The sequence below is a fragment of the Cherax quadricarinatus genome, chromosome 43, assembly GCF_038502225.1.
Source record: "Cherax quadricarinatus isolate ZL_2023a chromosome 43, ASM3850222v1, whole genome shotgun sequence".
Lineage (NCBI taxonomy): Eukaryota > Metazoa > Arthropoda > Malacostraca > Decapoda > Parastacidae > Cherax > Cherax quadricarinatus.
In genome coordinates this window covers 24233758-24246532 of record NC_091334.1, presented here as the reverse complement: position 1 = coordinate 24246532, position 12775 = coordinate 24233758, and the positions used below count along the sequence as shown (strand labels likewise).

At 40.0% G+C, this 12775-nt stretch overlaps 1 protein-coding gene across 4 annotated transcripts in view; it reads right to left on the bottom strand.

Moving 5' to 3' along the window:
- Positions 1–12775, bottom strand: part of LOC128694293 (uncharacterized peptidase C1-like protein F26E4.3) — a 151856-nt gene that overhangs the window by 34429 nt on the left and 104652 nt on the right. For all 4 annotated transcript variants that reach the window (XM_070093732.1, XM_070093735.1, XM_070093733.1 and 1 more), the window contains one exon: positions 5122–5233. In XM_070093732.1, the coding sequence (XP_069949833.1) occupies positions 5122–5233 (112 nt within the window). The remainder of the gene's footprint in view (positions 1–5121; positions 5234–12775) is intronic.

The following is a 12775-nucleotide window of genomic DNA, read 5'->3' as shown; positions in this document are numbered from 1 at the left end:
AGTCTTTTTTTTTAAATTTTCTTTTATATGTTTAAAGACATTTTTTTCATTGATGTTAATGTAAAAATTAATAATTTTGTACCAAAAGAACCTTAGAAAACTTACCTAACCTTATTACAACAAGTGCAATTTAATCTAGCATAATGCAACTAAATATATTTTAGATAAGTTTACAATAATTTAATAAAAACAATTATTGTATACAGCCTCTCCTTACTTAATAACGGAGTTCTGTTCCTAAGACCACATCGGTAAACGAATTCATCATTAAGTGAGGAGCATACTACATCTTTGATGTTTTAATGTCACCTTTGCACCATTTATAACATTTCTGGCATATTTTTAAATGCTTATACAGTAATGTAGTGTATATTGTAATAAACAAAATACAGTGGACCCCCGGCTTATGATATTAATCCGTTCCAGAGAGCACATCAAAAGACGAAATTATCGCAAGTCGAATTAATTTTCCCTGTAAGAAATAATGGAAATCAAATTAATTGGTTCAAGACACCCAGAAGTATGAAAAAAAAAATTTTACCACATGAAATATACATTTTCCTACACACAAAAAGAAGGATACATGCACAATATATATTGTGTATGTATTAGTGTACTAAATGACGAATAAATGACACTTACCTTTATTGAAGATGTGGTGATGAGTGATGAGACACTGTGTCCTGGGAGTGCCTCTTCCTCCTGAGTAATGTAGGTCCTGTTTGGCATTTTCTTCCAGAACAGGCCTCATCACACTGTGTATGCCACTACGATTCTTAAATCTCTCAAATCAACCTTTGCTGGCCTTAAATTCACCAATATGAGCACTAGTTCCAGGCATTTTTTCCTGTTCATCTGGGTGTTAGTCGACTGGTGTGGGTCACATCCTGGGGGACAAGATTAAGGACCCCAATGGAAATAAGTTAAACAGTCCTCGATGACACACTAACTTTCTTGGGTTATCCTGGGTGACTAATCCTCTGGGGTTAACTGTTTCTCGGTATTCTCGATAAGCCCAGGGTGGCTTATTTAGCAGTTACAGATATTTGGGAGTGGACGTGTCAGCGGATGGGTCTATGAAAGATGAGGTGAATCATAGAATTGATGAGGGAAAAAGAGTGAGTGGTGCACTTAGGAGTCTGTGGAGACAAAGAACTTTGTCCTTAGAGGCAAAGAGGGGAATGTATGAGAGTATAGTTTTACCAACGCTCTTATATGGGTGTGAAGCGTGGGTGATGAATGTTGCAGCGAGGAGAAGGCTGGAGGCAGTGGAGATGTCATGTCTGAGGGCAATGTGTGGTGTGAATATAATGCAGAGAATTCGTAGTTTGGAAGTTAGGAGGAGGTGCGGGATTACCAAAACTGTTATCCAGAGGGCTGAGGAAGGGTTGTTGAGGTGGTTCGGACATGTAGAGAGAATGGAGCGAAACAGAATGACTTCAAGAGTGTATCAGTCTGTAGTGGAAGGAAGGCGGGGTAGGGGTCGGCCTAGGAAGGGTTGGAGGGAGGGGGTAAAGGAGGTTTTGTGTGCGAGGGGCTTGGACTTCCAGCAGGCATGCGTGAGCGTGTTTGATAGGAGTGAATGGAGACAAATGGTTTTTAATACTTGACGTGCTGTTGGAGTGTGAGCAAAGTAACATTTATGAAGGGATTCAGGGAAACCGGCAGGCCGGACTTGAGTCCTGGAGATGGGAAGTACAGTGCCTGCACTCTGAAGGAGGGGTGTTAATGTTGCAGTTTAAAAACTGTAGTGTAAAGCACCCTTCTGGCAAGACAGTGATGGAGTGAATGATGGTGAAAGTTTTTCTTTTTCGGGCCACCCTGCCTTGGTGGGAATCGGCCAGTGTGATAATAAAATAATAATAAGTACTAAAAACACTGGAATAATACAAAATTTATCGAATGTATGCGTGCAACCATCCGCCCTGGCTTGTAAACAATGTCACACTAGCTCAGCTGAGGCGCTCAGGCCAGACGGACCAGACGGCCGCATTCGGGACAAATGATGTAAGTCAAGTTTTTCAATGTAAGTCTGGGTCAAATTTTTACGCTGACGAGCATCATAAGTCGGTTTTATCGTAGGTTGAGGCCATTGTAAGTCAGGGGTCCACTGCAGAGGTATGCATACTGGTCTGAGAGCCCGTCGTAAGTCCGAGTCATGGGTAAATGAGTACGTCGGTAAGCGAGGAGAGGCCATACACAAATTTTCATTCACCTTATTCGGCAAAAAGAGCGTTGGCATTTAAGCCAAAATCGGAAGTTTCACCTTTTTCAAATTTAGCTAAAAAAAAAAAAACTGTTAAAAGTTTAATTTTTAATGGAGTTCTGTCTATTCAGTAAGTTTTGCCACTTTATTAGGTACATCCTTCTACCGAGTAAAGCCCGCCTATTCCCCAGAACAGCTTGACTTCGTTGTTCCATGAATTCAACAAAGTGATTAAAACATTCATTAGGGTACCTGATCCATGTTAACATGGTAGCATCATAACATTGCTGCAAACTTGTCAGTTGCACATTCATGCTGCGAAATCTCCTGTTCCACCCCATCCTAAAGGTTTACACCAAATTTTTAACTCACCATCTGCATGTCGCAGCAGAAATCGCGATTCGTCAGAACAAGCTACGTTTTTCCAATCTTCAACTATACAATTTTAGTGAGCCTGTGCCCTATTACCTGTTCTTAGGCAACAGGAGTGGAACACGGTGTGGTCTTCTGATGCTGTAGCCCATCCACTTCAAGGATCTACGTACTGTTCTTTCAGAGATGCTCTTCTGCACGCCACTGTTGTTACAAGTATTCGTTTTACTGTTGCCTTCATGTCAGCTTGTCTCAATCCAGCCATTCTCCTCTGGGCTTTCTCATTAACAAAGCATTTTTGCCCACAGAACTGCTGCTCACTGGATGTTCTGTATTTTCACACTATTTTTTGTAAACTCGACAGATTGTCAAGGGTGAAAATTCCAAAGGATCTAAAGTCTGAGACATTCAAACCACCCTGTCTAGTACCAACAATCACTTCTTCCCTATTCTGATGTTTGGTCTGGGCAACATCTGAACCTTTCTGCCATGTCAGCATGCTTATTACGAACACAGGTGTAATCTTGTGGCCTGCACACCTGGTTGTAGCACGATAACCAAAGTAGAAATGAGGAATGAGCAAAAGACAGTGGGTGAAAAATACATATATAGATTTATTTCACCCAACAGCAAGCAATTATACATATAATATATATACAGAGGATATGTTCAGAAATGCAATTTACAAGCAAGAAACACAGTAAGAACAGCCTTCAACCAGACTTGGAGATATGTCTGTCAATGTTGATTCACGAATGTACCACATTGCGTCACAACTTTGGTGGCTAGCATAATGAGGGGGAGAGGACCCGCTCATTATGCCCTGAGCATCTGGTTTGCTGGTTGGGAGGGAATGCCTATACTATGGGTCTGTAACACACGCCAAATAAAATGTACTCTCAGCATGCCACAATGCTTTTAAGCACCAAGGTGCTGTCACTTGACTGGCTGATAAGATTTTTGCATTATTAACATTATGAAAGCAAAAGACTCGGCAGGAGATGTAACATTCCCCCAATGAAAAGCAGGGGCACCACGAGTACACAGAGACAACACAACAAGTGTCCCTGGCCCAAGACTGTTCAATTGCCTCCTAGCATACATAAGGGGGATTACCAATAGACCCCTGGCTATCTTCAAGAAGGCACTTGACGGGCACCTAAAGTCAGTACCTGACCAACCAGGCTGTGGTTCGTATGTCAGCTTGCATGCAGCCAGCAGTAACAGCCTGGTTGATCTGACCCTGATCCACCATGAGGCCTGGTCTCAGACCGGGCCACGGGGGCGTTGACCCCCGAAACCCTCTCCAGGTAAACTGTGAACAGGTATACCTAATAAAGTAGCCACTGAGTGCATATGTCATCCCAAATAAGCAGAATCGGTTATTTTGGCTTAAATAACAGATTATTTATGCCAAATAAGCAGAGTGAAAATTATTTAAGCATTAAATCTCAGGAAATCTATCTGAACATCATAATAAAAATATATCAGTGAATTCCTGAATGACACATTCATCAGAAACTAGGAAATCAAATGATTGAGATGAAGAGTGTCATATGCTATTTCAGTGTGGTCATGGAGTATACCTGGAGAGGGTTTCGGGGGTCAACAGCCCCGTGGCCTGGTCTGTGACCCAGCCTTGCGGTGGATCAGAGCCTGATCAACCAGGCTGTCACGTAAACTGACATACGAACCACAGCCCAGCTGGCCAGGTACTGACCAACCGGACTGTGGTTTGGTACTGACCAGACTTGAAGTTGAATGGATGAAGCATTCTCAAGCTTTAAATGAAAACCTTGGAGAAAGAGATAAGTGCATGAGTAGGCATGGGTGACAAGTGGAACTCCTCAAGAATGAGTGCTTGGATGCTTGTTAATCATAATTTCATATACGTCTCTGTTAAAAATTATAAATAAATGAGTTAGATAATTGGAGAGAACAGGGAGAGGCTGAAAGAAAATTTGGAGGTTTTCAGCCTGTGCAAGGAGAAAAATATGGATGTTAGCTATTTACCAGATTTATGATTATAATTACACATAAACAGAAGAACTTCAACATAACAAGCAAAACTAGTTAACCTGACTACTGCTTGAAGGGACCTGAACTTATAATCATCTAGTCTATTATACTCAGCATAAATAAGGCCCATCTTGTAGAATATGGTGTTAGTGTTGAACATACACCTGATTATGCATATAAAGAAACCAAGAATACTCCAAATATTTTCATCAAGATTGGTACCAGGGCTCAGGGAAGAATAGAAAGCATCATTAGGTGAGAGATGGAGCAGAGAATATTATGACAAAATAAGTAGAGTTGGATGGAGTTTAAACCAGCCTGTTTGAAATTCATATAGACAACTTTGGGACACTGATAGCATCTAACAGCAAATGAGCTATAGGGAAGCAAGGAAGATTTTTTTCAGATTAGGTTGGTAATCAAGTAGAAGACACTATATAGAAGGTGGTGGAGGCAAACACTATACACAGTTTCAAGAAATAATGTGACACAATATAAACAGGAGCGTCAAGACAGCAACTCACCTCTTCGGCAGCACAGCGGAGGCTGAAGAGGTTAGCGTTGTGGGGAATCCTGCAGACTGGAACCTGCCCTGTCCTTCCACTCTCGTAAGCGTAACACTCTTCATTAACCACCCTGAAGGGAACAACTCTTATTATAATAATAATATATTTATTTTTAAAAGTACAAGGTATACAGGCCTAGCTGACATCAACGAAATACACTACTACACCTACCATCCGACTTACGACTGAGTTCGGTTCCGAGAAACCGGTCGCAAGTCGAAATGGTCGCAAGTCAAACTTTACTACTGAATATCAACAAAACATTTTTGTAATGACTTTATTTTATTGTTTTATTTTGGTATTTCATGTTTTACTTTACTTTTATGCTGTTAGAACTGTATTTTATACTGTAAGGTTTAGGATAAACACTGTGTACAACACAAATAGTTGTTTATTTCCCAGAAATTTGACATAAAAACGGTCGTAAGTCGAGTGGTTGTAAGTCGAGCAGGTTGTAAGTCGAGCAGGTCGTAAGTCAGATGGTAGGTGTATAAAGAAAGCCACTTGTTATACAGAGCATTTCGGGAAAAATTAGGTCAGTTTTGTCCCAGGATATGACCCACACCAGTCGACTAACACCCAGGTATCCATATTATACTGATGGGTGAACATGGACAATAGGTGTCTTACGGAAACACACCCTAATGTTTTCCAGCCATACCGGGGATTCGATCTCCGGACCTCAGTGTGTGAGTTGAGTGCGCTAGCAATTGAGCTATGGGACAATCCATTTTCGCACCACAAAAGACATTCATTTAGATACTGACTAGTGGTTTGCCACACCTGTGGCTAATTACTGCATGCGTTTTTTTATGGGTTTAATGTAAACCAGTCATTTCCAAACCCTGGGTTGCTACTCGAATGAGGGTCACAGGAAGGTCTACAGAAAAAAATTAAATTTTGTCTAAGTTAAATCTGTGGGTAAATGAGTGTAATTGAATGAGTGAGGAAGTGCGAATGAGCAAGTGATTATGGGAGTGTTTGTAAGTGAGGGAGAGAAGGGAATGGAGCGAAGAATAGTGTATGCAAATAGAAAACATCATTCAGGTTGAATGTGAACGGAGTATGTTTCAGTGAGTACCAAGCAATATTAAACCCCATAAGAAAATAAACATAGCACAATGAGTACTGAATATCAATGACACTCACATTAGGAAGTGAATATCAAGTTTGGTCTTGTCACATGTTTGAGGCATGTGCACCCATACTGACTTCCACTTAAACATGTAAATGACCGATATCTGTACTTGTTTATGACACAGACATTTGCCAGTGATACATATATCACAGTAGGTTGGTAGACAGCAACCACCCAGGGAAGTACTACCATCCTGCCAAATGACTGTGAAACAAAAACCTGTAACTGTTTTGCATGATGGTAGGATTGCTGGTTTCTTTTTCTGTCTCATAAACACGCTAGATAACAGGGATATCTTGCTTCTCCTACTTACACTTTGGTCACACTTCACAGACACGCACATGCATATATATATATACATACATCTAGGTTTTTCTCCTTTTTCTAAATAGCTCTTGTTCTTTTTTATTTCTTCTATTGTCCATGGGGAAGTGGAAAAGAATCTTTCCTCCGTAAGCCATGCGTGTCGTATGAGGCGACTAAAATGCCGGGAGCAATGGGCTAGTAACCCCTTCTCCTGTATACATTTACTAAAAAAGAGAAGAAGAAAAACTTTATAAAACTGGGATGCTTAAATGTGCGTGGATGTAGTGCGGATGACAAGAAACAGATGATTGCTGATGTTATGAATGAAAAGAAGTTGGATGTCCTGGCTCTAAGCGAAACAAAGCTGAAGGGGGTAGGAGAGTTTCAGTGGGGGGAAATAAATGGGATTAAATCTGGAGTATCTGAGAGAGTTAGAGCAAAGGAAGGGGTAGCAGTAATGTTAAATGATCAGTTATGGAAGGAGAAAAGAGAATATGAATGTGTAAATTCAAGAATTATGTGGATTAAAGTAAAGGTTGGATGCGAGAAGTGGGTCATAATAAGCATGTATGCACCTGGAGAAGAGAGGAATGCAGAGGAGAGAGAGAGATTTTGGGAGATGTTAAGTGAATGTATAGGAGCCTTTGAACCAAGTGAGAGAGTAATTGTGGTAGGGGACCTGAATGCTAAAGTAGGAGAAACTTTTAGAGAGGGTGTGGTAGGTAAGTTTGGGGTGCCAGGTGTAAATGATAATGGGAGCCCTTTGATTGAACTTTGTATAGAAAGGGGTTTAGTTATAGGTAATACATATTTTAAGAAAAAGAGGATAAATAAGTATACACGATATGATGTAGGGCGAAATGACAGAAGTTTGTTGGATTATGTATTGGTAGATAAAAGACTGTTGAGTAGACTTCAGGATGTACATGTTTATAGAGGGGCCACAGATATATCAGATCACTTTCTAGTTGTAGCTACACTGAGAGTAAAAGGTAGATGGGATACAAGGAGAATAGAAGCATCAGGGAAGAGAGGTGAAGGTTTATTAACTAAAAGAGGAGGCAGTTAGGGTAAGATATAAACAGCTATTGGAGGATAGATGGGCTAATGAGAGCATAGGCAATGGGGTCGAAGAGGTATGGGGTAGGTTTAAAAATGTAGTGTTAGAGTGTTCAGCAGAAGTTTGTGGTTACAGGAAAGTGGGTGCAGGAGGGAAGAGGAGCGATTGGTGGAATGATGATGTAAAGAGAGTAGTAAGGGAGAAAAAGTTAGCATATGAGAAGTTTTTACAAAGTAGAAGTGATGCAAGGAGGGAAGAGTATATGGAGAAAAAGAGAGAGGTTAAGAGAGTGGTGAAGCAATGTAAAAAGAGAGCAAATGAGAGAGTGGGTGAGATGTTATCAACAAATTTTGTTGAAAATAAGAAAAAGTTTTGGAGTGAGATTAACAAGTTAAGAAAGCCTAGAGAACAAATGGATTTGTCAGTTAAAAATAGGAGAGGAGAGTTATTAAATGGAGAGTTAGAGGTATTGGGAAGATGGAGGGAATATTTTGAGGAATTGTTAAATGTTGATGAAGATAGGGAAGCTGTGATTTCGTGTATAGGGCAAGGAGGAATAACATCTTGTAGGAGTGAGGAAGAGCCAGTTGTGAGTGTGGGGGAAGTTCGTGAGGCAGTAGGTAAAATGAAAGGGGGTAAGGCAGCCGGGATTGATGGGATAAAGATTGAAATGTTAAAAGCAGGTGGGGATATAGTTTTGGAGTGGTTGGTGCAATTATTTAATAAATGTATGGAAGAGGGTAAGGTACCTAGGGATTGGCAGAGAGCATGCATAGTTCCTTTGTATAAAGGCAAAGGGGATAAAAGAGAGTGCAAAAATTATAAGGGGATAAGTCTGTTGAGTGTACCTGGTAAAGTGTATGGTAGAGTTATAATTGAAAGAATTAAGAGTAAGACGGAGAATAGGATAGCAGATGAACAAGGAGGCTTTAGGAAAGGTAGGGGGTGTGTGGACCAGGTGTTTACAGTGAAACATATAAGTGAACAGTATTTAGATAAGGCTAAAGAGGTTTTTGTGGCATTTATGGATTTGGAAAAGGCGTATGACAGGGTGGATAGGGGGGCAATGTGGCAGATGTTGCAAGTGTATGGTGTAGGAGGTAGGTTACTGAAAGCAGTGAAGAGTTTTTATGAGGATAGTGAGGCTCAAGTTAGAGTATGTAGGAAAGAGGGAAATTTTTTCCCAGTAAAAGTAGGCCTTAGACAAGGATGTGTGATGTCACCGTGGTTGTTTAATATATTTATAGATGGGGTTGTAAGAGAAGTAAATGCGAGGGTCTTGGCAAGAGGCGTGGAGTTAAAAGATAAAGAATCACACACAAAGTGGGAGTTGTCACAGCTGCTCTTTGCTGATGACACTGTGCTCTTGGGAGATTCTGAAGAGAAGCTGCAGAGATTGGTGGATGAATTTGGTAGGGTGTGCAAAAGAAGAAAATTAAAGGTGAATACAGGAAAGAGTAAGGTTATGAGGATAACAAAAAGATTAGGTGATGAAAGATTGAATATCAGATTGGAGGGAGAGAGTATGGAGGAGGTGAACGTATTCAGATATTTGGGAGTGGACGTGTCAGCGGATGGGTCTATGAAAGATGAGGTGAATCATAGAATTGATGAGGGAAAAAGAGTGAGTGGTGCACTTAGGAGTCTGTGGAGACAAAGAACTTTGTCCTTGGAGGCAAAGAGGGGAATGTATGAGAGTATAGTTTTACCAACGCTCTTATATGGGTGTGAAGCGTGGGTGATGAATGTTGCAGCGAGGAGAAGGCTGGAGGCAGTGGAGATGTCATGTCTGAGGGCAATGTGTGGTGTGAATATAATGCAGAGAATTCGTAGTTTGGAAGTTAGGAGGAGGTGCGGGATTACCAAAACTGTTGTCCAGAGGGCTGAGGAAGGGTTGTTGAGGTGGTTCGGACATGTAGAGAGAATGGAGCGAAACAGAATGACTTCAAGAGTGTATCAGTCTGTAGTGGAAGGAAGGCGGGGTAGGGGTCGGCCTAGGAAGGGTTGGAGGGAGGGGGTAAAGGAGGTTTTGTGTGCGAGGGGCTTGGACTTCCAGCAGGCATGCGTGAGCGTGTTTGATAGGAGTGAATGGAGACAAATGGTTTTTTAATACTTGACGTGCTGTTGGAGTGTGAGCAAAGTAACATTTATGAAGGGATTCAGGGAAACCGGCAGGCCGGACTTGAGTCCTGGAGATGGGAAGTACAGTGCCTGCACTCTGAAGGAGGGGTGTTAATGTTGCAGTTTAAAAACTGTAGTGTAAAGCACCCTTCTGGCAAGACAGTGATGGAGTGAATGATGGTGAAAGTTTTTCTTTTTCGGGCCACCCTGCCTTGGTGGGAATCGGCCAGTGTGATAATAAAAATAAAATTATAACATATATCTTTCACTTATCTACATCTACTTCTCTCATTATTTGCACTTCCTGAAACTAACAATAGCAAGATGAAGAATTAGACACATGCAACATCTAGGTATCTTTATTTGTAGACGTTTCGCCATCCAGTGGCTTTATCAATACAAGGACATAAGGTGATGAATTATGTACAAAAGATGAGGTAATAAGCCCCTCAGCCTTGGAGATGGTGAACAGCACTGTAGTCTTGAAGGAACTGAAATATGGTCACGGACCTTGGTGCTTATATACTGGCGACAGATGTAGGACATGCAGCAAATGAAGGCATTGTCACTGGGAGGCGGGAGTCCCTAGTGGAAGAGGTCATACCCAAGGTATGGGCCATAAGTAAGAAATAAAGTTGTGTAGATGTCCTCTGTACCAAGATTCCATGATGTTGCAGTGTTTGACAAGCTGTACATAAATGGTAAACAATACCAACAAGATGAAGAATTAGACATGTGCAACATCTGGGTATCTTTATTTGTAGACGGTTCGCCATTCCATTCCTTGGGTATGACCAACCTCCACTGGGGATTCCCGCCTACTAGTGACAATGCCTTAGTCTGCTGCACGTCCTACACCTGTCACCAGTATATAAATGCCAAGGTTCATGACTATAAACTGTACTTCAGTTCCTTCAAGACTACGGTGCTGTTCAACTCCAAGGCTGAGGGACTGATTACCTCATCTTCTGAATATAATTCTTCAAATTATGAACTTGTATTGTACTGATAAAGCCAGTGACTGGCAAAACATTTACATGTCAGTACTGTATACCATTTATGTACAAATTTAGCAAGTACCACAGAGCAACCTATCCTCATTTTACTATGATAATTTTCACCCAAGTACCTAGTGTCAATTTCCTAATGTTTTCTGTAACTTTACAATTGACAGTTTATTTATGTTAAGATAAGGTTCAATTAGATAAGGTTATGTAAGTTTGTAAAAGGTTGGGTTAGATTTGGTTACATAAAAAAATCTTATATTGAACCACAAACAAATTAAAAGTGACCGTAACACGTCTAATAAAAATTTCAATTGTGTGAAAAAAAGGACACACATCTCAAGAGGTGTGTATACCTCAGTGTGTATATATGCTGAAAGTTTAAGCCTAATTTTAGGGGACTGAAGGTTATTAACTGGTGGGGTTCAGGTGACTAGCACCCTTAATGACCTTATTGCAGCAGACGGGGTTTAAAAATTTAAATCAACCGACATCTGGCAATATGATGACTGACATTAACCTGGAAATATTTAAATATCTGCGATCACTCTTGGTGAGAGAATGGGTTGCAGAAAACCAAGAACCATCATAAGAAAATATTATAATTATATACTTCTAATATTTTAACTGCATCTGAATTTATGAAGAACTAAGCTATTTATGAAAAAAAAGAACATTCAAGAACAAATATACCCATATCATATATAGGCAACTATCAGTTAATCCATAGGGGTTGTACAAGACAATGTTGGAGATGTGAAATCAGGCTTGATTTAAGGAAAGGGAGGATAGCTCCAGTTCTTATGAGCAAGAACAACTCCCCAGCATCGAGGCTCTTGAAGGAAAATGTCAGTGACTATTTTACTTGGCAAGAATGCACACATCTGACACAGCCATATACAGCCATTCATCTGAACGCATTTCATTGTCAATCCTTCAGTGAAGGTGACCTGATGCCAACAAAGGGATCTTTGATTAACCCTTTCAGGGTCCAAGGCCAAAATCTGAAGTGGTGCCCCAGTGTCCAGGAATTTTCAAAAAAAAAAAAAATGTTATTTTTTCTTATGAAATGGTAGAGAATCTTTTTGTGAATGTAATAAAACAAAAAGTATGAAATTTGATGGAAAATTGACGAAATTATGCTCTCGTGAATTTTGGTGTGTCAGCGATATTTACGAATTGGCGATTTTGCCGACTTTGACTCCCATTTTAGGCCAATTACATTATTCCAGTCGACCAAATTCTTAGCTATTTCACTAGTATTACTTCTATTCTATCGATTGAGCACAAGAAATTGCCAAGTCAACTGTTTCAACTACAAAATAAAGTGACCGGAAATTGGTAATTTGGCCAATTTAACACAAAGTTCAAAATATTCCAATTTCAAAATAGGGTCCAGAATAAACAATGTAGGTATTCCTGGCACTAAACTAACATTTCCTCTGTTCATTAGTTATGTTTTGAGGCTTTACAAATAAATTCCATTTTGATTTTTTATTCACATAATGAATTTTTATTCACACCAAAAAATAGAAGATTTACTGTTATGCAATATTGTAATAATTGTATAAATATCATCACCACATTTGTGAATGTATATTAGACCCACCAGCTGGCATGTATTAGACGTGTGAGGTCGTTTGTTTACTCTTGAACATCAGCAAAAATTTAACATTTCCGCCACTTTGAGCTCAGTTTCAAGCCATTTCCAGTGCTAAAACCAATCAAAATTATCTCTATTTCTGTAATATGTCTTCCATTCTATCAAATGAGACCAAGAAATCACAAATACAACAATAAAAAACATACGAAAAAACACTGCAAAGTCGCTGTTTTAATCGAAAATCACGGTCTCAGTTTTTTTCTCTCATTATACACAGTGTGCTGCAGGATTTGTTTTATGTGGTGCACACATACCACATAGATGTATTCTCTCATATCTAGGCCCAAATTTACCACTCACAGCTTATCAGAGTGAGCTGA